General features: G+C 39.4%; 1 protein-coding gene across 5 annotated transcripts; it reads right to left on the reverse strand.

Moving 5' to 3' along the window:
- Window positions 1–114: 114 nt before the first annotated feature.
- Window positions 115–17,284, reverse strand: cmn (calymmin). Of its 5 annotated transcripts, none has more exons than XM_076887481.1 (44): window positions 17,033–17,284; window positions 12,998–13,048; window positions 12,844–12,897; window positions 12,698–12,757; window positions 12,413–12,460; window positions 12,288–12,332; window positions 12,155–12,205; window positions 11,935–11,970; window positions 11,145–11,186; window positions 11,001–11,051; window positions 10,847–10,906; window positions 10,685–10,768; window positions 10,530–10,610; window positions 10,382–10,432; window positions 10,228–10,275; window positions 10,106–10,150; window positions 9,574–9,615; window positions 9,422–9,463; window positions 9,036–9,083; window positions 8,879–8,941; window positions 8,716–8,766; window positions 8,544–8,621; window positions 8,356–8,412; window positions 7,674–8,102; window positions 6,057–6,110; window positions 5,662–5,715; window positions 5,372–5,416; window positions 4,870–4,923; window positions 4,688–4,714; window positions 4,406–4,450; window positions 4,278–4,316; window positions 3,517–3,588; window positions 3,376–3,432; window positions 2,916–2,978; window positions 2,729–2,791; window positions 1,928–1,993; window positions 1,768–1,839; window positions 1,622–1,669; window positions 1,472–1,534; window positions 1,302–1,367; window positions 1,183–1,221; window positions 819–1,064; window positions 506–562; window positions 115–417 (listed from the first exon to the last, which is right to left on the reverse strand). In XM_076887481.1, exons 1-44 carry the CDS (start codon window positions 17,097–17,099, stop codon window positions 413–415), a joined length of 2,919 nt encoding a protein of 972 aa, XP_076743596.1. In that variant the 5' UTR covers window positions 17,100–17,284; the 3' UTR covers window positions 115–412. The 5 variants fall into 5 exon arrangements, with proteins under 5 accessions (XP_076743596.1, XP_076743597.1, XP_004575019.2 ...); XM_076887482.1 differs by having other exon boundaries at window positions 819–1,013; window positions 4,658–4,714; window positions 17,033–17,283; XM_004574962.3 differs by having other exon boundaries at window positions 4,658–4,714; window positions 17,033–17,282.
- Window positions 17,285–21,292: the final 4,008 nt, after the last annotated feature.

Consider the following 21,292-nt stretch of genomic DNA (forward strand, 5'->3'; position numbering starts at 1 on the left):
GATTCCTTATTGTGTCCACTTATTATTTGAAAACAGGTTTGCAAATTACAGAGCCAGCAGTGTGTGTAAAACATGCACAGGTCAGTAAAGAAACAACTTCCACTTTGAGGTTCTTTTGGTAGTTTTAATAACTCAAATACTGTACAATAACAACACATGATTGCCACAAGTAGTAAAAAAGAATTTCTCATGTAAAATAAATTAGATGGAGTTATTGTTTTTAGAAATATTTCAACTAATTTGAGGGGTTATTAAAAATGCTAAACAAAATTACATTTCAGTTGTAAGGATAACAGTAAACATGGGACAAAAATGTGAAGGACAAAACTAAACAAGACACCAAATTATCACTATTATATTATATCACATACAACAACAATTAAGAGAGATTCAATTTGTTGTCTCAGTAGAGCTAACCTGTGGGAGGGGACAAGAATACAGGAGAAAGGTGAGCAGGCTGGTTAAGATAAATACAGCACATAGGAAAAAACAGGTCTGTTCTCACCTTGATGCCCAGTATCCCCAAAGAAGCCATTCAGTTCATATTTGTTGTCCTTTGCTCCTAAACAGATAGAAATATTCAATTTTATTATTTAATATGTAGTAATTCAACAGCCATGCAGCTGGTACACAGACTGAACTAAATCAATCGAATGCAGAAGGACTACAACTATGACGAAATGTACTTTTACAATTAGCTTCCACACTCCCTTTTTTTGATGACATGGTGACAAAATGTCAACACTTGGGAGAAAGACAAGAGCAGAAATATAGACTGGATGGTCTGTGCAGAAGTGTCTAAAGCCTTCAGGCCTTACCTTGTGGCTGAAAATGCAGTTTGAGATGCTGCTGGATGTGTATCTGACGCGGCAGGTCATCGGGTTGCTCGGACACCTGAGTCGTACCCTCTGATTCTGCAGCGGGTGCTGAGTCGAGCGTGAGGCCGGCTGTCCCTTCTAGATCGGGGAGGTGCCGAACATCACCGGGCATCGCGTCAGCTGTGAATGAAGACTCTGCAGGGAGACGCGAGTGGACAGACGAATAGGCAGGGCTTGGGGTGGGGGCTGCAGGAAACACAGCAATTATGAGACAGTGCCATAAAAGGGGGGGGGCAGAAAAGATGCATGAAAACAATATATAAATGTAAACCTAAATATCAGTATTATTATTTATTTTTATTACCTTGTGGTTGCACTCGGCCATTTATGTAGCCCAGGTTTTCTGAAATTGTCAGATGAACAGTGACGTGAGCAGAGTGAAGCCACAGCAGATACCAATGCAGAATAAGCTTTTATGCCCACCGTATCCATCAATGAATCTCCCCACGCCTTCAGCTGCAGGCCCTGGAGTGGGCAGCTCTCCTTTCACTGTGAGTAAAAAAGAAAAGAAAGAGTAGATGAATGAAGCAGGTGATGTTGGGGTCCATATGTTCTGTGAATCTCTCAGAGATCAAATCCTTTTTCTGACGCACCGTAGGATTTTCTAGCTGAATTGGACTCAAGCGGCTGGGGCTCATAAGTTAAACCTGCTGCACCTGTTTAAGCCAAAATGAAGATAAATTATTTGTACACTTCAAGCCTGACTGGTCGGGTAATTAATGACAAGTTATGACCAGTTTTACCTTCAGCTGCAGTTTCAAGAGGCTGTGACTGGTAAGCTCCCTGATTATCTGTTAAGAAATTATCACCAAATCATCAAGTTGATCTTATTTTAAACAGTTAAAACAGAAAGCAAAAGAAAAAAACACATAAAACAGATATTATGTACCATATTTCCCAGAAGATTTAGCTTCACCATCAAAACCAACAGCCTGTGGTAGATAGGGACCCTCAGCGCCACCTTAAACAAAGATGAAAACATGAAGGTGATAATTAAACCAGATAAAAGCTGACAGGTACATGGTGGCACCATGTTTGCTCAGTCTCACCATATTTTCCTTTCACATTATGTCCAAGCCCGAGTGGGTCAGGTTGATATTGTGACACAGCCAGACCTGAAAAGAAAAATCATAAAAAGTGAAATACAATAAAAGAACAAATGCATGGATGCTGTGTACGGTGGTTTCTCTCTGTGCACAGCCTGTCACCCTGTGGTTTTCACAGCTCTGGTTTATTTATTCTTTATTGTAGTCTGCATTTTTGTGGACTCATCATTGAGAGCTACATTTAGAAAACCACTGCTGCTTTCATGTCTAAGCTACAGTCAAACTTCAGCCCAGCTTAGCATAAAGATTTCAAACAGGGGGAACACCTACATTAAAAATACTGTATTATATATTATAATCCTTTTCATTCCTGTATTTTTCCGCTTGTGTTTTACAGGAAGGTTTCATAGGTTTGCACTTGTGTTTGAGAGAAGCCATTTACCTGCTCTCTCTTTAAGACCCCATTCCCTAAAACAACAAAAACTTTCTTCTGATTCGCTGACTTCTGCAAGCTTGCTGAGGGGCACCACCCAGTGTTTGTAAGCTGCACGAGCTCTATGATGTTGGCGTGCCGCGAGTATAGGAGATGACTGCGGTAAGAAAAGCGATGAGGTGATATGAGGTCATTTCAAAAGTAGAGGAAAATGTATCATTAGTATCATATGCAAATGAACACATTATGCCGTTTAGTTAGCTTTTAGTTAGCCATCTGTTTGGCAACTAAATTCACCTTAACGACAAGCCAATCAGCATTTTTAAAAGGCTTTTTTTAAAATTAATTTTATTTGTTTTAATCATATTTACCGGTAGATTTTGTTTCCAGGCCCAGTCCAGCTGGTTGAGCTTCATAAGGCAGCCTTCCATAACCTTCAGCGGAACACAAGAAACAGAAAAACAAAAATGGTTAGAGGATCGTGACTGAGGTTTAGATGTTTACCAGGTAATTCAAACTGAAGAGAACTTAGTGACTGTCATTACTCTCCATATTTACCAGCTGTATTTCCAGCGTTGCCAAGGCCAAGTAGTTGTCCACCATTGGGGAACCCTCCATATCCTGGCATAGATGGAAAGAAAACTTTTTAAAACGACCACAACCTTTTTACGGGAAGCCTTTTCACAGCTAAGTGTAAGTTTTGAATTTATTTTCCTCTCCCCTTGGGTTCCTGGTTCATTTCTGGATAGACTAGAGAGTGTTTCCTGTTGGATTAGAAGAATGATTAGCCAGTCTCCAGGTATAGGATCCATGTGTAAGTTGGCACTAACAGCACCAGTAAGTGTGTTGAATTTATATAATTCAGAGGATGTTCTGAATCGCAGGAATGATGAAGAGAAACTGGAGCCTGAGCTAAATTTCAAGTGTTTTTGCAGAAGGTCCAAATACTTACAAAATCAAATCCTAAAATCTGGTGAGTGTATGTTTTAAAGACTGCTTAAAAGAAATATGTTCTCACCATATTTTCCAAATGGCTTTCCGTCACCTGCAGCACCATAGGGGCTAAATCCATAACCTGGAAAAAATGGGACAAGTGTGGTTATACTTCCTCTTTGTTGAGCACAATTTCAGCCAAGCCACAGCACGGTGACAGACGTACCATATTTTCCTGCACGATTAATTCCCGTACCAACAGGCTGCCCAGAAAACTGCAGCCCACCGATGCCAATACCTGAATCAGAGCAAGCAGAACACGTGATCAGATGGGACATAAGTAATGAGAGACAAATACTGTTGAAGGTTGAAGGTTGTGCATTGCAGAAAGGCACAATGTTATTAGATGTGTGCTTTCTTTTTTCCCCCTTTCCCAGCACCCAGTTTCTGTCCACCAAGGGCAAATTCACTCATTCCTATAACAACAGGAAAAACTCTGCTGTTTATAGGTCTCTAAAATTTATTTATTTTTGTGGATTTTAAACAAAGATTAGTTGTATTTTGTTAAAATAAAATACATGTGAACATGTTAAGTTTTACTAGGCACCATATGTATTGCCTAATTTTCCATTTGGACCAAGACCTGCCGACTGATGCTCAAACTGACTCATCCCTGCACAAATGTATGAAAAATATTTCAATTTCAACCAAAGTTTTACTCCACGGGAGAAAGGAGACTTCTTCTCTGTCTGATATTCTGCTCACACGTGCTTAGATCAGTTTTTCCCATGGCGACATGGTCTTACCATCTACTCCAGCAGCAACCACTGGAGCTCCATTGTATGGAATCTGTCCTGTCCTACCTGTCCAATCAGCATCACTGGAATATATTTACCTTTTGTGTCATATTTACCTAATATACTTCACGATTATCTTATATTTAGCTATAACTATCTACCCACCCTTATCTATTACTCATTACCATACCTGATTTGCCATCAGGAACAGGCACAACTTGTCCAGTGCCTGGAAACACAGGGAAATGTTGCCGTTTACACAAAAATTAACTTCTGCAAAACAACATTTCTCAACTAAATGTCATAAAATGCTCTTACTTGCATAGTCAGGCTGTAAACCTGCACCGTAGCCATTTGCATAACCTGCAGCAAAACATAAACTATGTTAGCTGTTAATATCCAACAATGGCAGTCAAAATATGGCCCAACAGTTCCAGAGAGAAACAGCAATTTCAGTAAAATTACAATGGCAGATTTTTAAAGATGCAAACTTCCTTACGCCTAACTACTCATCATCTTACACACTGATACAATGCACTAAATCTAACGCGTTTCCATTTAAAAGTTCACCTCCAAAAGTATGTCCGTTCCTATATTCACCTCCAAGGTAGCCTCCTCGTCCAAAACCTGAGTGAATACAGGAAAAATATCCTCACTTCAGCTGAGAACAAAACCCCCCCAAAACAAATACTCCAAATCCTACACAAATCAGATTGTACTTTAAAAATTACATCGAAATTTTTCTGTTTGTGATCAAGACATTTACTGCTAGCAAATATTACCTGCTCCGTATCCCTTGCCAAGTCCAGGGAACATTTGGCTTCCTGCAATAAAACCTTTTGGAAAAAGAAAATTCAAATTGTGTGTGTGTGTGTGTGTGTGTGTGTGTGTGTGTGTGTGTGTGTGTGTGTGTGTGTGTGTGTGTGTGTGTGTGTGTGTGTGTGTGTGTGTGTGTGTGTGTGTGTGTGTGTGTGTACGCCAAGGAAGAAAACACATTCATGTAAATGAGGAATTATAAAATAAACGCCTTGAAAATAAAGCTACGATTCCTGACATTGTTTTGTGAAACTAAAAACTAAGATCACTGTTAACAGATTTAACCTGTTAAAGCCTGACCCATGCAATAATTGTCAAAAAATGTTGACAGTTAAATTTCCTTTTTGAGCATCTGCTCCTGCTTCATAACCTCAAAGCAACTTCAAGAAATCAATATGAACAACAAGCAAAAATAATGCTATACCTGTGCAAAATGGTCTTATTATTATTATATATTATTAGACATACCTTTGGTGTTTGTGCCCATAGATGCTCCAGCACCTGTGTTATAATCTGAAATGACATCAGAAACCAAAGTTAAGACTTGTTTTCACTCCCTTTAATATTTTGACTTTTTTATTTATGAGTGAAGAGGTTGCTGTAACTATTTAATTTCCTTTTGCCATACGTTTCACATGGAGAAACAGTGGAAATTTTAGCAAACATTTTAGCAAACAGAGAGCTTTAGAGCTTTAAATATAGTGCATGATAATCATATTAAGACACACTGGTACTATAGTAAGAGACTCTCAGTTTACCAGGTCTAGGGATTTTCATCCATTGCCCATTTGGTACTCCTGATGGTCCACAGTCTGTAACAGCATGTAGTATCATAAGCACAACAACCACCACACATATATGAACTTTAGACTTGAGGAATCTACCAAACAGGCAGACTTTGTGTTCGTAAAAGAGGATCAGTAGTAACACCAGCAGCTTAAATGACTGCTAAATGTAATCACGTTGGTGATTATTATTATTATTGATCAGTAACTGATTATATTATTATTATTATTATTATTACAGTTTACTGATTGTTAAACACTGATGTCTTTCAGTGCCTCATTGAACCTCTAACATGAGGAATTAAGGCAGTTCTGACAGAGCTGGAAGCTTTCTTTTTGTTACTCAAAGAAAAGAGAGAAATGTTTACCATGTTTGGTTGGTTTAGCTCCTTGACCCTTGGAGACTGAAGCTCTTCCACTCTCTGAAAAAAGGAAACCAAAAGGTCAGGGTGTGATTGGCATTGCTCCATCTACAGTCGCTCTTTCAGGTGTTGCGGCATCAACAGTTAGCAGTGGAAAAAAAAATCAGATTAGTGGGTTAAACTTGCAATTCAACTCATGCACTGAATATGCTGTAATTAAATTCGTAACAAAAGTTAAAATGTCACAAAACACCCTTTAATCTAAATGACATATTTTATATTGGTGAACTTTTCAGTCATGTACTTCCAAACAATAAAAGCATATAATTGTATATTTGTATATGTATATTTGCTCCTGTAGCTGTACAGCTAGTTAAAATTAGCTTAGCATAAAGTCCAGAAATATAGCCTAACAGCTAATCAAAGGAACTAAAACCCACTAATCCTCACCAGCATGTCACACCTCAGCAGAAAGCTTTCAGTTGTAGCAAAACAGGTTTTTATTAAAAGTTGAATTAGGCGCAAATTTCCCAAAACATTACTTTAAAACCATTAGATATCAATTTTTAGGTGAGGGGTTTGGCATTAAAAAGAGAAAAAGTCCAAACAAAAAGGTTGGTAATTTTTTGAAGTCAGCATTGAAGAAAACATGCAACACGACAACAATCATTTTTGAAACAGAACCAGGTCCAGCAGCAACGATTCACTCTCAAACAAACGACTGGCATTTGTGTGTTTGTCACCTTGAGGGGTCTGGATGGTCTGTAAATGTTCATTGAGCCTAGTTTGAATTCAACTACTAACATGGTACAGAGTGAACAGTGCGGTCAACCCTGTGAGATCATAACAGCTATGATATCATCAGAATACTGAGAGTTAGGAAAAAACACAGCATTCATTAAACATCTACGCATGCATTCCACGTCTAGTAATCACACCCACTTAGTTTGAGACTTAGTTTACCCGTTGCCCCAGTTTCCCCTGCAGGGTGACCTTTGACCCCGGGGTTATCAATCTCTGCCTCAGCCTCATGTTTGATGTTGGCTTCTTCTGGTGCGACTTCAGGCACAACAACAGTCGCTGTTTCCCGAGCGGCGGCGGTGGTTTCTGTAATTTGAGCTGCCTCTGTTTCGGGAACAGCTTTGGTGCTTTCAGGGGCAGCGTTCCCCTCACCGGTGCTGTCTACCCCCAAAATAACCTCTGCCTCTGCAGCTTTTTGCTCAGGCACAGCACTCCCAGTCATATAACCTAGAGGTCATAAATGTCATCAGCATTTATGCAGATTAATTGACTAAACCTGCGACAATGAGCTTATCGTTTGTAGTGTAGAAAATGTCGAAAATCTATGTTTTTGTGCATCCACAGTGTGTGTAAACTAATGCAAACCAAACTAAATTATAAAAACTTTTTGTTACTCAGTTTTGTTAACCATAATGAAACTTCCAGTTCCATGAAAAAGGTCACTTGCAGTTCCAGTAATAACAGCGATAGCTTTGATAAGATTTCCCCTGAAGTTAAAGTACTACATTTAAACATCTTCTTTTCTCTCTCTCATTAGGGTCACCACAGCGATATGTAATATGACATATTGGTGCTAGCATTAACCCTGGTAATGGTACTTGCCTTCTGGATAGATAGCTGCTGGGCCTGGTGCTGGTTTACTCTGGGAAACCCCCTGTGGAGGTCTGGCTATGGGGACCTTCTCTCCCTTGATCTGTGGACCTGTGGTTGAAGACTTTGAGTGTTTGGCAGGAAGTGCTGGGGCTGGTTCTGGTGGAACCTGAAGGACCAGCGGTGTCTGCTTGTAGTTTTTTTCTTGTGGCAAAGGGGAAACAAGCTTTTGGTATTTCTCTTTTGACACCTCAGCATGGACACCACCTGTCGGGGAAAAAGGCACTGCGCCACGAGTTATTGCTTGTCGGAGGGAAAGGCCCTCCAGCGGTGCTACACTTGGCTGCTCAGGAGAAAGAACTCCACCTTTGAGGCTCTTTCCACTAAATTCACCTGCACCCTTTCCATCTTGGCCTTTTGTATTCGGCAGCATGTTGTAACCTTAAAAAAAAACAAAAAAATTTAAAACCCTAACAGTCAGATGAGCCCCAGTGATCAAACACTTGGCGACAGTGGGAAGGAAAAACTCCCTTTTAACAGGAAGAAACCTCCAAGACCATAAATTAAAATGTACAAATGTTCAAATGTACACACCCAGCATTTGTCTGCTTAAGTTTACAGAAGCATTTTTGTAGTGTTATCTAATGATATGGGATCTCAACCTTGCACCGAACACATGCATAGGAGCATTTACCTGCATTGGCTGCTTTAGGCAACTGCCCTTTAGTTACACCAGCAGGACCACCATATCCTGTTTAAACAGTGCAGACATTAGAAACACATGAGGGGCCATCAACAGATGCAAAAAGAAAAAAACAATTGATTGTCCACAACTCAGTTGTTTGGTTCCCAAATGCTGTATGTGTTCTGCAGAATTCGTACCACTGTCGAGTGTTTTCACGCCTTCACTTGGTGCTCCAAGTCCTTTAGTAGTTTTCTGAGGTTTTGACCCTCCGTACCCTGTAGACGGCATCAGAATCAGAACAGCATTGAAGCTTGGGCCTAGCTGCTGGAGTTTCAAGTATGAATTTGCCATCTCATAACTCAAACTTACCGTACGGGTTTCCTCTGTATCCACCCAATGCACCATTTCTAACTCCGTGACCTAGTGCGGAATTGAATAATAATTTCTCGAGGCGGATTTTTATGTTTAAAAATGACAATTTTGACGTGAATAGAAATTAGCAAATGATAAACAATAAAGAGTAGCTTGTCACCATTGGGTTTGGCTGTGTATCCTTTGAGTGCATTAACTCCAGGCCCTGCCGCAGCTCCATAACCTTAGTCAAACATGAGGTTATATAAATACACCAATGGCATTAAACCAGAAACATTTACTATAGAGCACCAGAACAGAAAATAGTAATTGGTTACCACTGGGTTTGGGTCCATATCCATTGGCAGCAGGTCCTTTCCCATAACCTTGAGATCAAAAAACTCCTTAAAGAAACTTCAAAACTTAATTTAACCTTGTAAAGCCTGAAACAGGAAATGACTGCCAGGCAATTAAACGTTTTTGAAACTGGGATGTTTACTGAACATTCTGACAAGTTGAAAGTAAAGAAAAGAAACTATATGAGTTTTAATCTTTATGATTTTAAGTAAATCTGACATTTTTGTGTAATTTATTCAGGTTTTTCAGGGTAAAATAATCACAGATTTTTCAGAAGCAACAAAAACCCATGTGTAAGGTATGATATACTTATCCTTACAGAGTTAACCACATTTATTTTGTGATGTGCGTACAACACAAGTATTACCTGGTGGTGGTCTTACTGCACCTCCTCTGTAGCCTCCATATCCTGTCAAATGTTCATAAAAGGAATATTAGTAATGTTCAAATCGATATTCAAGATGTGCATCGACGTTTTGAATCGTAAATTGAAATCTGAAAAAGAAGGAATGGTCTCACCGTTGGGTTTGGCACCATACCCGTATGGAACATTTCCGAAGACTAAAGAAATACACAGGAGAAAAATGACAGTTGTTCTGAAACACTATCCATGTTTCACTCATAGATCCTTTCATTCAAGTTAAAGCTAAAGATTTTTTTTTTTGCACCTGGATCAAAATAGTCAGAAACCAATCCCCCTCTCAATAAAGTATTTGGGAAATATGGGGTGGGTAATTTCACATTTTTGATTTGGCAGAAAAAGAGATTAGTACTCCCTGCAAACCAGGGGCCTTCTTTTTGTTAGACGAATGTGTAAACCACTACACAATGCCAGCCTATGCACACATGAGTGTAAAAAAACATAATATTTGAGGAAGAATAGCATCGTTGGCAATTGATAGCTTGATGCTAATGGCATGGAAAAGTTTTCTACCCTGTTTGAAAATCCTGTTGTTGTTTAGCATAAGTCACCTTTAAGAATAAAGCTTGATACTTATCTTGACACTGACTTAGGTTGAAATATAACATTTTATTGTGGATGCACAGTTACCTGGCTTTGCAGACTTGGGAGCTCCACCATTCTGGGATCCATAACCTTAATAGTTTCACAAGCAGAAATTCAATATTTAACTTCCATGTGGCAATAATATTTATTTGTCCATGTTAACCTACCATTTGACATGGCTCCATTGCTGAAAGGTGCTCTGGCCCCAGCATAACCTTTACAATGATGAATAACAATGATGAATAATGAATAATGAATTTTATTTTATAGCTTTTGATTTATACACCAATTATACACCAATATTCACTCTGTGATCTTTACCGTTGGGTTTTGCTCCTTGTCCATTGGAAGCACCAGCTGCTGCACCATAGCCTACAGTTTTAACATTGCAACATGAGTTCATTTATGTTGAGTGTATAGATGAAGACATAAAGTTGAAAAGCAGAGAAGCATGTTGTTATTGTCCTACCTGGCTTCGGTCCCTTCATCCACCCATTCCCATACCGATGCCCCAGACCCAAACCAGCACTGCCATAACCAACATTGTAACCTAAAAACACAGATAACCAGTACATTAGCCAAACACACCTGTAGGACTGAGCGTGTGACATCTATATGACTCACCTGCCATGGGCTGAGCTCCATAACCTTTATAACTTCCAGCAAACTGAGGCATTCCCAGACCTTTGAAGGCTCCCTTACCCAGTCCTTTATTCATGTAGATATACCAATGTTACATCACCGTTTTCACCTTTGTGGACAACAAAGCAACTGAAGTTGCATTACCTGCCCCATAAGGTGGTCGGCCATATCCTTTCATAGGTTTACTTCCAGCTCCTCCTTGGCCTGTTAAATATTTTGAGTATTTAACATATATGTGTGCTTTTAAAAGTCAAAGAGTCCAGCTGCCTGCTCCGAAATGACCCATTTACTTTCTTACCATTTGGTCGTGTCCCATAGCCAGTCGATGGACCAGCTACAGCTCCTTGACCTAAAGAGTGATGATAATATACAAAATTGTAAAACTATTTAATTTCCTTTTTTTAATCTTCATGCATTGAACTTCATGTTTTGCAAAGAATACCTTTGGTGTTAGGCACATTTCCAGTAGAACCAGCACCATAACCTGCAACAGATGTGAGGTTCTTAATTTAATTAACACCTTAATCATGACCCCTCCCAGTTTTAAAACATTGTTATGTTTTTATAATTCGCAACCAGGTTCTTCACTAACACCAAATACACACCAAAAACACTAACCACCGATAAAAACATAAAGAAAATATAGTTATGTTAAAAAAGAAAAATTCACATGATTCTGTACAGTCCTGAAAAACTAAAAACACCCTTTCTGCAGGTTCTGCAGCAAATGTGAGCAGCACTCTAAAACATTTTGACAGTTTGTTGCTCTGGAGCATTCATGTGTGTGTAGACACAACTCAACATCTTCCTGTTCCACCAAATTCACCTCAAAATGAGATCATGCGATGCTCAGAGAATCTGCAGAAAACCCAAGAGCTGCTTGTCAGACTCTGCATCTCTCAGTTAGCATGTTCGATTTTGAAGTTCATGACGTGATGATGATTTAGATTTTGATCCCAGGGACACCAACCAATCTGCAACAGCATGGTCCATACCCCAACCCGATTGAAATGCTCTCATAAGATCTTAAGAGAGCTTTGAATAAACACAAATACCCTCAAATCTCAAAGAACAAAAGTGACATAAGGAGGACCAAAATTCCTCCACAAAGATGTGAGAGACTTCATAGAGTTTATAGCTGCTAGAGGCAGTTCTACAAACTACTGAATCATGGGGTGTTCTGAGTTTTGAGGACTGTGAAGTGAGAGTCCTTTTTCATATAACTGTCTTACCATTGCCTTTTGTTCCATGTGCAGCAGCTGCATTACCTACAAATTAGCAACACAACAGATTCAGAAACCTTTTTAGTCCCAGTATCATCATCTTGCTCGTTATTCTGCCACATAGCCACCACAAGAAGGCTTTAATAATCAAGACAATAGCATAAATGGAAACTATGCTAGTTTTATTAAAGTAGAGCAGTGCTGTTGTATTGGTTTACATGTTCGTTACCATTGCCTTTAGGTCCTTGCCATCCATATCTGCCATCCTGAGCGCCATTACCTGCAAAAAGAACAAAGTTAAAATCGAATGTGATTTAGTGTAGATGTGTGAGGCCTTAGTTATAAAACATGTGTTATAGCACCTTTAGTTTGTTGTCTATTGGTGGGACTGGCTTTAACAGGATATCCTGCAACAAAAAAATTCACACAGTGATTTTTATCGTGCCATTGATCATTAAGTGGATTTTAAAAATGGAGAAATGTCTACCATTGGAGTTATCTCCATTTTGGTGGGATAAAACTGCAGGATATCCCCCTGAATTAGAAACACAGTGCCAACAGAGATCCAATGTTAGAACAAATGACTGATTCTGAGATGTAACATAACCACTGAATGTGCTTCAGTACCGGCATCAGAGAAAAATCTGTTGTAGGAATATGAGTAACCATCAGCAGAAAGATTTGGTAAATGTACACAGTAGGTGTATGGACACAGATTTACTGTTTGTATCTGTAACCTCAGTAACAGCAATGAAACTGTGTTATCACTGACCGACTCCTTTTGTAGGATAGCCAGCATATCCAGTTCTTGGCCCCATTGCCCGGCCCACACCTTACAAAAAGAGTAAAGAGGACATAAATCTCAAAATCAGGCAAACAGTTCACTTCATGGTTTTTGAATCTGTGAAGATAATTTACGTTTTGATGGCATCAGCACTGCTCCTACACCTCCACCATTCTGCGGTGTCCTTCCTAGAAATAAAAAGTGTGAGCCGGTGAACAAAAGCTTGTGACTTACATGGACATAATGCAACAAAGGTGACACAAAATGGACAGGATGTGATGGACTCACCGTTAGGCTGTGGAAGTTGTCCATTATGTACTCCAGCCACAGCACCGTAACCTTAAACACAAGACGCTGAGTGTAAGACTACCAGTTTAATAATAGTAAGAAAAACATTTGGATTAGCAAAAATATCCTCTGAACACACCAAATTTTAACCCACTAATACAAAGCATTGGTCTCAGCCATTTATTTTGCAATGTCGGACTCTGTAGTTTTCTCTGGTCCCCTCCCCAATCAGACCAGGAGTGACATGTTTAGTCGCATGTTCTCCTTAAATTGCTGGCTGTCTGAGTGGTGTCCCAGAAACGATGTGGGCTTCATAGATAATTGGCAAACCTTCTGGAGGAAACCTGGTCTTGGATGGAGCAGCTCTCATTTCTAGAAATATGGACAAATTTATTAAACCCCCCAAAATATGACTACCCAGAGTTGGGACCAGGAAGCAGAGTTGCAGTCTTACACGCCGCTCTGCAGCTTCTCTCCTCCTGCTACCCCCCAAAAACCCATCTCCATAGAGACTGTGTCAGCTCCCAAACAGACAAAAAACAAACTAAAAACCAGCAACAAACAACTTAAACATAAACAATTACAAAGAAAGAACAATACAGTATCCACATCTGAACCAAAGAGTAAAACAGTGAAATGTGGATTATTAAATATTAGGTCTCTCTCCTCCAAGTCTCTGTTAGTACATGACTTAATAATTGATCAACAAATCGATTTACTCTGCCTTACAGAAACCTGGTTGCAGCAGGATGATTATGTTAGTTTAAATGAATCAACACCCCCGAGTCATTCTAACTACCAGAAACCTCGAAGCACAGGCCGAGGGGGTGGTGTGGCAGCAATTTTTCACACCAGCCTATTAATTAACGAAAGACCAAGACAGACTTTTAATTCATTTGAAACCCTGATGCTTAACCTCGTCTCCACCCCAGCTGTAAAACTCAGAAATCAGTCTTACTTGTTATTATATATCATCCACCTGGGCCTTACACAGAGTTTCTGTCTGATTTCTCAGACTTTATATCTGATTTAGTGCTCAGCTCAGATAAAATAATTATTGTGGGTGATTTTAACATCCATGTAGATGCTAAAATTGACAGCCTCAACATGGCATTTAATCTGTTATTAGACTCAATTGGCTTCTCTCAAAATGTAAAAGAACCCACCCACCACTTTAATCACACTCTAGATCTTGTTTTAACATACGGCATAGAAACTGAACATTTAACAGTGTTTCCTGAAAACCCTCTCCTGTCTGATCATTTCCTGATAACATTTACATTTACAATAATTGATTACTATTTGTCATCCTACAGCTCTTACCCACTATATTTTCTGCCAACATTTGAAGCTGAGTGTTTCTTCTTCACTCACTATGTGTTGATAGACCTCTCTCCGTTTAATCATTAGTTATTATTCATCTCTGGCTCCCAAACCAATCACAGCAGATGGCCCCGCCCCTCCCTGAGCCTGGTTCTGCTGGAGGTTTCTTCCTGTTAAAAGGGAGTTTTTCCTTCCCACTATCGCCAGAGTGCTTGCTCATAGGGGGTCATATGATTGTTGGACTTTTCTCTGTATCTACTGTACAATATAAAGCGCCTTGAGGCGACTTTTGTTGTGATTTGGCGCTATATAAATAAAATTGAATTGAATTGAATATTTTGCATCCTTAAAGTGTTTCAGATAAAGTTAAGACTACAAATTCAGATGAAGGACACTCCAATTAAAACAAAATAAAACCAGTTTCCATCTTTCATCACTATCATGGTCACCGCATTGATGATAACTTAAAGAAAGGAATCGAAAACATCACAGAAGATATCTGGCAATGGTGTTATATAAAACAAACATAACTCTGACAAGTGAAGCGGTTAGACAATACATTTTTACCCTGTTATATAATCGGTAAAATCATCTTGGAGTCTATGTAATGTAAGCAACATTAAGAAATTAGTATTTTCCATGTTTTTAAAGAGCGGGTTGTTTTTCCACGCATGACAGATTTTAATTTTTATGACCCTGATGAAGGCCACAAGCCCAAACGCATTGGTCAGTTAATAAAGTTGTTCCTCTTTATTAACTTGCCAGCGCATTTTCGGCTAAGTGTTGCTGGAGTTCCTGCGTTGTAAGTGCCAGAAATCTTTGCTGCAGATTTTAATTTTTAATCAGATCATTTTTCATTTGCTTCAGAAAAGTTCACATTATTCAGTTACATTAGATGTTTTAGTGTTTATAGTAAAAATGTGTAATTCCACTTAGATGCTGTTAGTTAAAAGTATTTTTATGCTTTTAGTTGCTTTTGTTCACATATTAAATTAGCGTCCTCCTTTAATTTGCGTATAAGGATCCAAAATAACAACAAAAATGTTTAGATGTCTTTCCTTGTTCACTTTTATTTGATTTGCAGTTTAGCCCCTCTACAAAAGAATGGAGAACCGACTGTGTCAGAGGTAAAACTATTCTCTTACTTTCTCACAGAGGGATGTTAAATTTAGACCGCTGCTGCCACAGCAGCTTTGATTTCACAAACCGAGTCTGCGAGTAAAGACAAAACTAAATACAGAGCTCCCTCACATCATCACAAGGATACTTGGTAGAGGGTCGACCAGACGAAAGAGATTTACGGCTCATCTTGCTCAGATTTTGGTTTAACACGATTGTTAGAAATTTGGCAGGCAAGCCCGACTAACATAACCGACTTTATGTTATTTCAGGACTCCTCGGAGTCCGGATAACTTGATTCCTGAGGTTTTTGGGAGTGTAGCCAGGATATTTTGAGAGTCTTGCAGAAAACATAACCACATGTACACTTTTATTTATTCTAAAAGAATTGAAAAAATGTCTTTCCTGCATTTCCTTCTCACATCGTTAAAGGAAATCTTAAATTCTCTAACTGATTTTGCATTAAATTGAAGCACATGGCATGGTTTCACTGTCATTTTGAATCCAGCCCTCAAAGGGTTGATGTTTATACAATACAATACAACTTTATTTATATAGCACATTTAAAGACCACAGGTACACCAAAGTGCTTCTCAATAATACAATAATATGAAATAAAATTAAAATGACATAAGGACGTGATAACAAAGTGCAAAATACATTACCAGATAACACAGAGCACTTTAATCTGCAACGCTAAGTTAAATAAATAAGTTAACAAACGTAATTTAAAGGATTGAATAAATTCAGACATGCGAATATCAACTGGAAGCTTATTCCGGTAATACAATAATATAGGTTAAAATTACATATAGGTTCAATTGCAAAGTACAAAGAATATGGTTTCCACTGACCATGGAAACAAACTACACAGTGTATGTAAATAAAGACTTTTAACATGGATGTTTCATTCATTAAGGTGTTCAGTCTATGTTTTACTCATGCAGAGACACGGCAGTTAAGGAACAGATACAGTTACAGGTACGGTTCATCTATAGCAACAGAGCGAGTGCATTTTCCAGTATTGTTCTAAGAGCTGCAGTTTCCTGTTGGTGAAAGGAGACTTGTCTTAAAGCTTTACTGCCATGTCATTGACTGCAATGCCAAATTCTAGATTTAGGAAGAAGTAATTTAATTAAACCAAAATTAGGAATAAATATTCTGATTGTCAGGTTTTTACTTTCAAACTAAATTTCCTTCTTTGATATCAGGAAATATGGACGTCAGGTGCAGGAAAGGAAATGATGGAATACAAACTGAGACATGTCGGATGTACAGACACAGAGCGGCTCCTCTGTGCCAGTTACATCATCCTTGGCCATATACCAGCTCATAACTCAATCCCAGTTTTCCTCACACTAAACTACACCCCTGGAAATTTTCCAGCGACTACACTTACTCTGGCTATTTCCTGCAGCCTATATTCATTTACATTTATCCTAACATGGTTTACCTGTAAAACAATTTGGTGACTGTATTTTGAATTGTTACAACTAACACATGGCAAAAACAGACACACACAAATAAATGTAAATCAAGCGTTAAACATCCAAACGAGATGTTATCAGATAATCTGCGCTTCAGCACACTCACCCCCTGTGTGTGCTGCCTGCACCAGCCAAAGGATCACTGCACTGTGAAGAAGAAGTTGTCCCATCATGCTGGACCTAAAAGACAATGTTTTTGAGACCCAGCGGGAGGATGAAGATGTTCCGAAGTGGGGAACCTAACCTGATTACGAGGGCCTAATATACACTCAGCTCTGAGGCGTCCCTCCTCTCACCAGCTCTGTTTGTGGTGGACCCTCCCCCACTTACTGGCAGATGCACCAGAGGTGTGCACACACTAACTGAATAATTGGCCTCTTAAAGTACATTAACACTTAACAGAGAGAAGCAAAGAGAGGGAGATTACCAGATTGGACATTGACTGATGACCTGTGGAGGGTGCATTACACATACAGGCTGGGCCAGCTGATAGTTTGAAAACTATACGTATACACCATTTTTAAAAGTATAAAGTGAAAGAAAAGAATCAGAAATGATGTATGCAGGAAATTTGAGTAAAGAAACCCTCAGTTTCAGGACAGTGTCGTTTATTTAATACAAACTACACCAAAGTGGAGAAGCAGTGTGTGAAAAACACTGAAAAAAGTACACTGGGAAACGTTTTTGCCTTCATTTGGTTCTTTTTCAGTTATTCTGATGTAGATTTGCTGCTGTAGTTTGGATTATTGTCCTGTTGCTGATCCAATATGAGCCAAGCTTTCAGGCTAATGGACACATTAAACTCTAGAGTACTTTGGTATAAAGAGGATTTCATGGTTGACTCAGTGACGACAAGGTGCCCAAATCCTGTGGCTGCAAAACAAGCCCAAACCATCACCCCTCCATCACCGTGTCTGACAGTTAATATGTGCTGTTTGTGTTTTTTTCTTTGCCAAACATGTGCATTATGGCCTCCACTTTCCAAACAAGCCATACTTAATTATTATAATTGTACTGTCAGGAACTTTAACATTTAACATGCTTCCTGAGACATGTGAGCTGTAGCTCTTGGTTTTTTCCAGTTTCCCTGAGTATTGCAAGTCTGACCTTGAAGTTTTGTGTTGTTTTTTTTGGGGGGGGGGGGGGTCCACTCCTGTAAAGATTGGCAGCTGTCTTGAAACTACTTGTTCTAACTATAAAATGATGGACTTCACCAACAATCGCTGCTAATGTCTTTTCACCTTTCCACTGTGTTAACACGCACCTGAATGCTCCAGACGAGCAAAATGTCAAAACCTCTGCTTTCACAGAGGTGCCCACACAAACTGATGATCAGTTAATCAAATGCATTTGATTATCAGCACCTGCCTGCAACATGAATTTCTTTAGAAGCAGAGAGGATGTATTTAAATAATAACACAATGTTCATCTGGAGAGTTAAGACCTGCTTAGGACAACATGATATTTAATGTCCTAATATGTGAAATATTAGAACTTACAGAGGTGCACTTTCTTTTTTCCATAATTATATGGATGGATGTTTTTATGAATTATAAATGTATTAGGATTAGAAACTTTTTTCCTACTAACATCAGTGACATTTCCAAAACTACTCTCAACCACATCTAATCCTTTAATAGTGACAAACATTCAGCTGTAGGCTTTAAGTCGCTCTATTTCCACAGTGCCTGCAGTTTTGCGATGTAAACGGGTGAACAGTCGTCAGTGCAGTTACTTATGTGTCTATAGCATGAATGATGTTTCCCTGAAGGTTTGTCAAAATAGCAGGTAGACGACGACACCGGTCACTCTTGGATTACAAAAGCACCGTCGTACAGCATAAAAACAACCATGGACAGGAACTGAGCCTCATCCGTGCAGCCAACTATGAAAGGACTGATTAATGTAAATATAATCCATCATTCAAATTGCTGCACCACAGTGACAGAACACAGCCAAACTAAAGCTATGCATGCAGTGACATGAATAGGCAGCATTATAGCTCTGTATTTAGATTAAAGAAAGAAAATACGGTTACTTCGGTAAATATTTCCACAGACCAAAACTTCTATAAGTCACAAACAGAAAGCTCAACATGCAGCCCCTCTGAATGAAGCCTTATTTTTGAATGGACAATAATGACATCACTTCCATATGCAGAGTAGGCAGCTGGCAGAGATAATGATGATGGAAACTTGAGTGAAGTGAGCTTGGTGCTTTTTTCCACATCTCTTTCAGCCTAGAACGTCTTCACAGTCCTGGCCTCCACACAGAGCGGCTTCATGTGTGTTTAAAGTGACTAAAAAGAGAAAGATCTCTCACCTTTCGCACAGATTCCTCACCTAAAGTCCAAATCCTCTTCCTGTGGGGTCAAGAAGAGGTTAATGTCTCACTTCCCAGCCCACCCAGACCTCTCACATACTTGGCTTCTGGACAAACTGAGCCAGCTTTTCACCACCTGGTAATGAATGTGTCTTTCAGTTCATCACTGATCACTCAGCTACCAAAGCTTCACCTGTAGGTTCTTGTGATAAGTATTAGTAATAACAAGGCCCTTATATGTTCTTATATGATACCTATTTACATATTGTGTATTAAGACAATTTATAACTGTTATAGTTATCAGCTAATCCACAAGTTTATTTATTTTTTTACATTTATTTACTTTATCCACCATAAGATGTTAATAATTAATTCAATTTCATTCATATAGTGCTGATTCACAAAAAAAAAAAAAGTCACTTCAGGTTAAGTGATTCTGTATGATAAAGCCCTGGGGGACAGTGGGGAGGAAGAACTCCCTTTTAACAGGAAGAAGCATCCACTGGAATCAGGGTCAGGGACCGGCAGCCATCTGGAGTTGTCTCATTAATTATCGGTTTCCCTGATGACTCCTTGTATTCTGATTCCTGGCTCCAGTTTTTGTACTCCTTTTTTGAGTTCAGCAGTAAATCGGGTCTTCTGAATCAATCCCTGTTTCCCCAGTATTGTTGGGGAAACAGGGATTACCAGAGATCATGTTAGAGATTATGGAGACACACCATGTGAGAGTGAAGAGAAACATTAATGATATGCTGAAGAGCTAAATGAACAGCTGAGGAGTGACTAATGATGCAGAAGAAATGCTCAGTGGATGATGGGATGTCCTGCAGCAGTCTGAGCCTGTAGTGGTATAACTACGGGATAGTTCAGGGCCACCGAGCCAGCCAGAATGTTTTTAGCTGCCCGTTTCCTGAATCCCAAACTGGGAGCTGGTTCGACAGGAGACCTGAAAGCTGAAGGACCTGCCTCACATTTTACTTTTGCAAACTAACATTTAAGACATTATTTTCACTGATTATTCAAGACTTTAGTTGTAAGGAGAAAGGTTTTTAAATCAGTTCTAGATTTAACTGGGACCCAGTGAAGAGAAGCCAGTATAGGGGAAATACGATCTCTCTCTCTCTCTTCTCTGGCAGTACCAACGCTGCATCATTTTGGATCAACTGAAGGCTTTTTAGATTATTAGACCCAACGTTTTCTAAAGCTTATTCACAGCTCAGAATCACCCTTATTTACCTTATACAGAGCCACAGTTCATCCACTGTTGGAAACTGTTTCCGCTCCTCTCCATATTAACGCCAACTTTCTTCTCATAGGCTGCCCCTCATAAAGAGAAGGTTTAAACAGAAGATGGCAAAAGCCCTTCTCTGCTCACAACCAGATCTGTGTGCTCAAAATGACCAAATTAAGGAGATCCCTGCACACTGATAACGTACAGAGCAACAAACTTGGGGGAAAAAAAACTGTCAGAGACTCTTTTAGTAGTTTCTTCAGTCTCCTGATTGATTGCAGTTTCAGCACTTGTACCATCACAGCAAACAAATCCCTCTAAACACAGATGCCGACCCCTAGTTCATTCCTAAACTGCCTTTACTGCACTTCTTGCGGTGGACTTTGGTTTGACACGGCGGTCAGGATGTTGGCGTCTTGCTCTGTGTGCCATTAAAAAAAAATAACAACTGTGATCGGGACCACAGAGCAGCTTTTGTTCAGCAGGGATTCTCTGACTGCACACACCCATGTCTGCCACATGCATTCCTGTCCAGATGTTGATCCTGCAGCTGGTAGAGGCAGCCTGGCCAGCGAGGATCAACGTCAGCGTTTGGTTAACAGCCAGGGAGGAGGAATCTTTGAACACGAGCATCTGACAGGAGTTGGTGCTGGTAATCCAGCCTCACCCTACATCACTGGCAACAGCTGTGAGAGGTCTGAGCAGGAGTTTAAGGGAAAGATCAAATGTGAAATACTTGAAATACACTCAAGCACTTAAAAAAAAGAAAACAACCAGTTTTTAAAAAGTTTTAGAAGGCTTCTTCAATTAGAT

Source organism: Maylandia zebra, linkage group LG8 (genome assembly GCF_041146795.1).
Source record: "Maylandia zebra isolate NMK-2024a linkage group LG8, Mzebra_GT3a, whole genome shotgun sequence".
Lineage (NCBI taxonomy): Eukaryota > Metazoa > Chordata > Actinopteri > Cichliformes > Cichlidae > Maylandia > Maylandia zebra.

Bases quoted from the DNA above. Each gene is read 5' to 3' on its own strand.
- cmn (XM_004574962.3), bottom strand. From the start codon at position 17,099: ATGATGGGACAACTTCTTCTTCACAGTGCAGTGATCCTTTGGCTGGTG. The intron at 12,206-12,287 runs GTGCTATAACAC...TTCTTTTTGCAG, and splicing joins CAATAGACAACAAACTAAAG to GTAATGGCGCTCAGGATGGC. The intron at 8,413-8,543 runs GTACGAATTCTG...CTGTTTAAACAG, and splicing joins CGTGAAAACACTCGACAGTG to GATATGGTGGTCCTGCTGGT.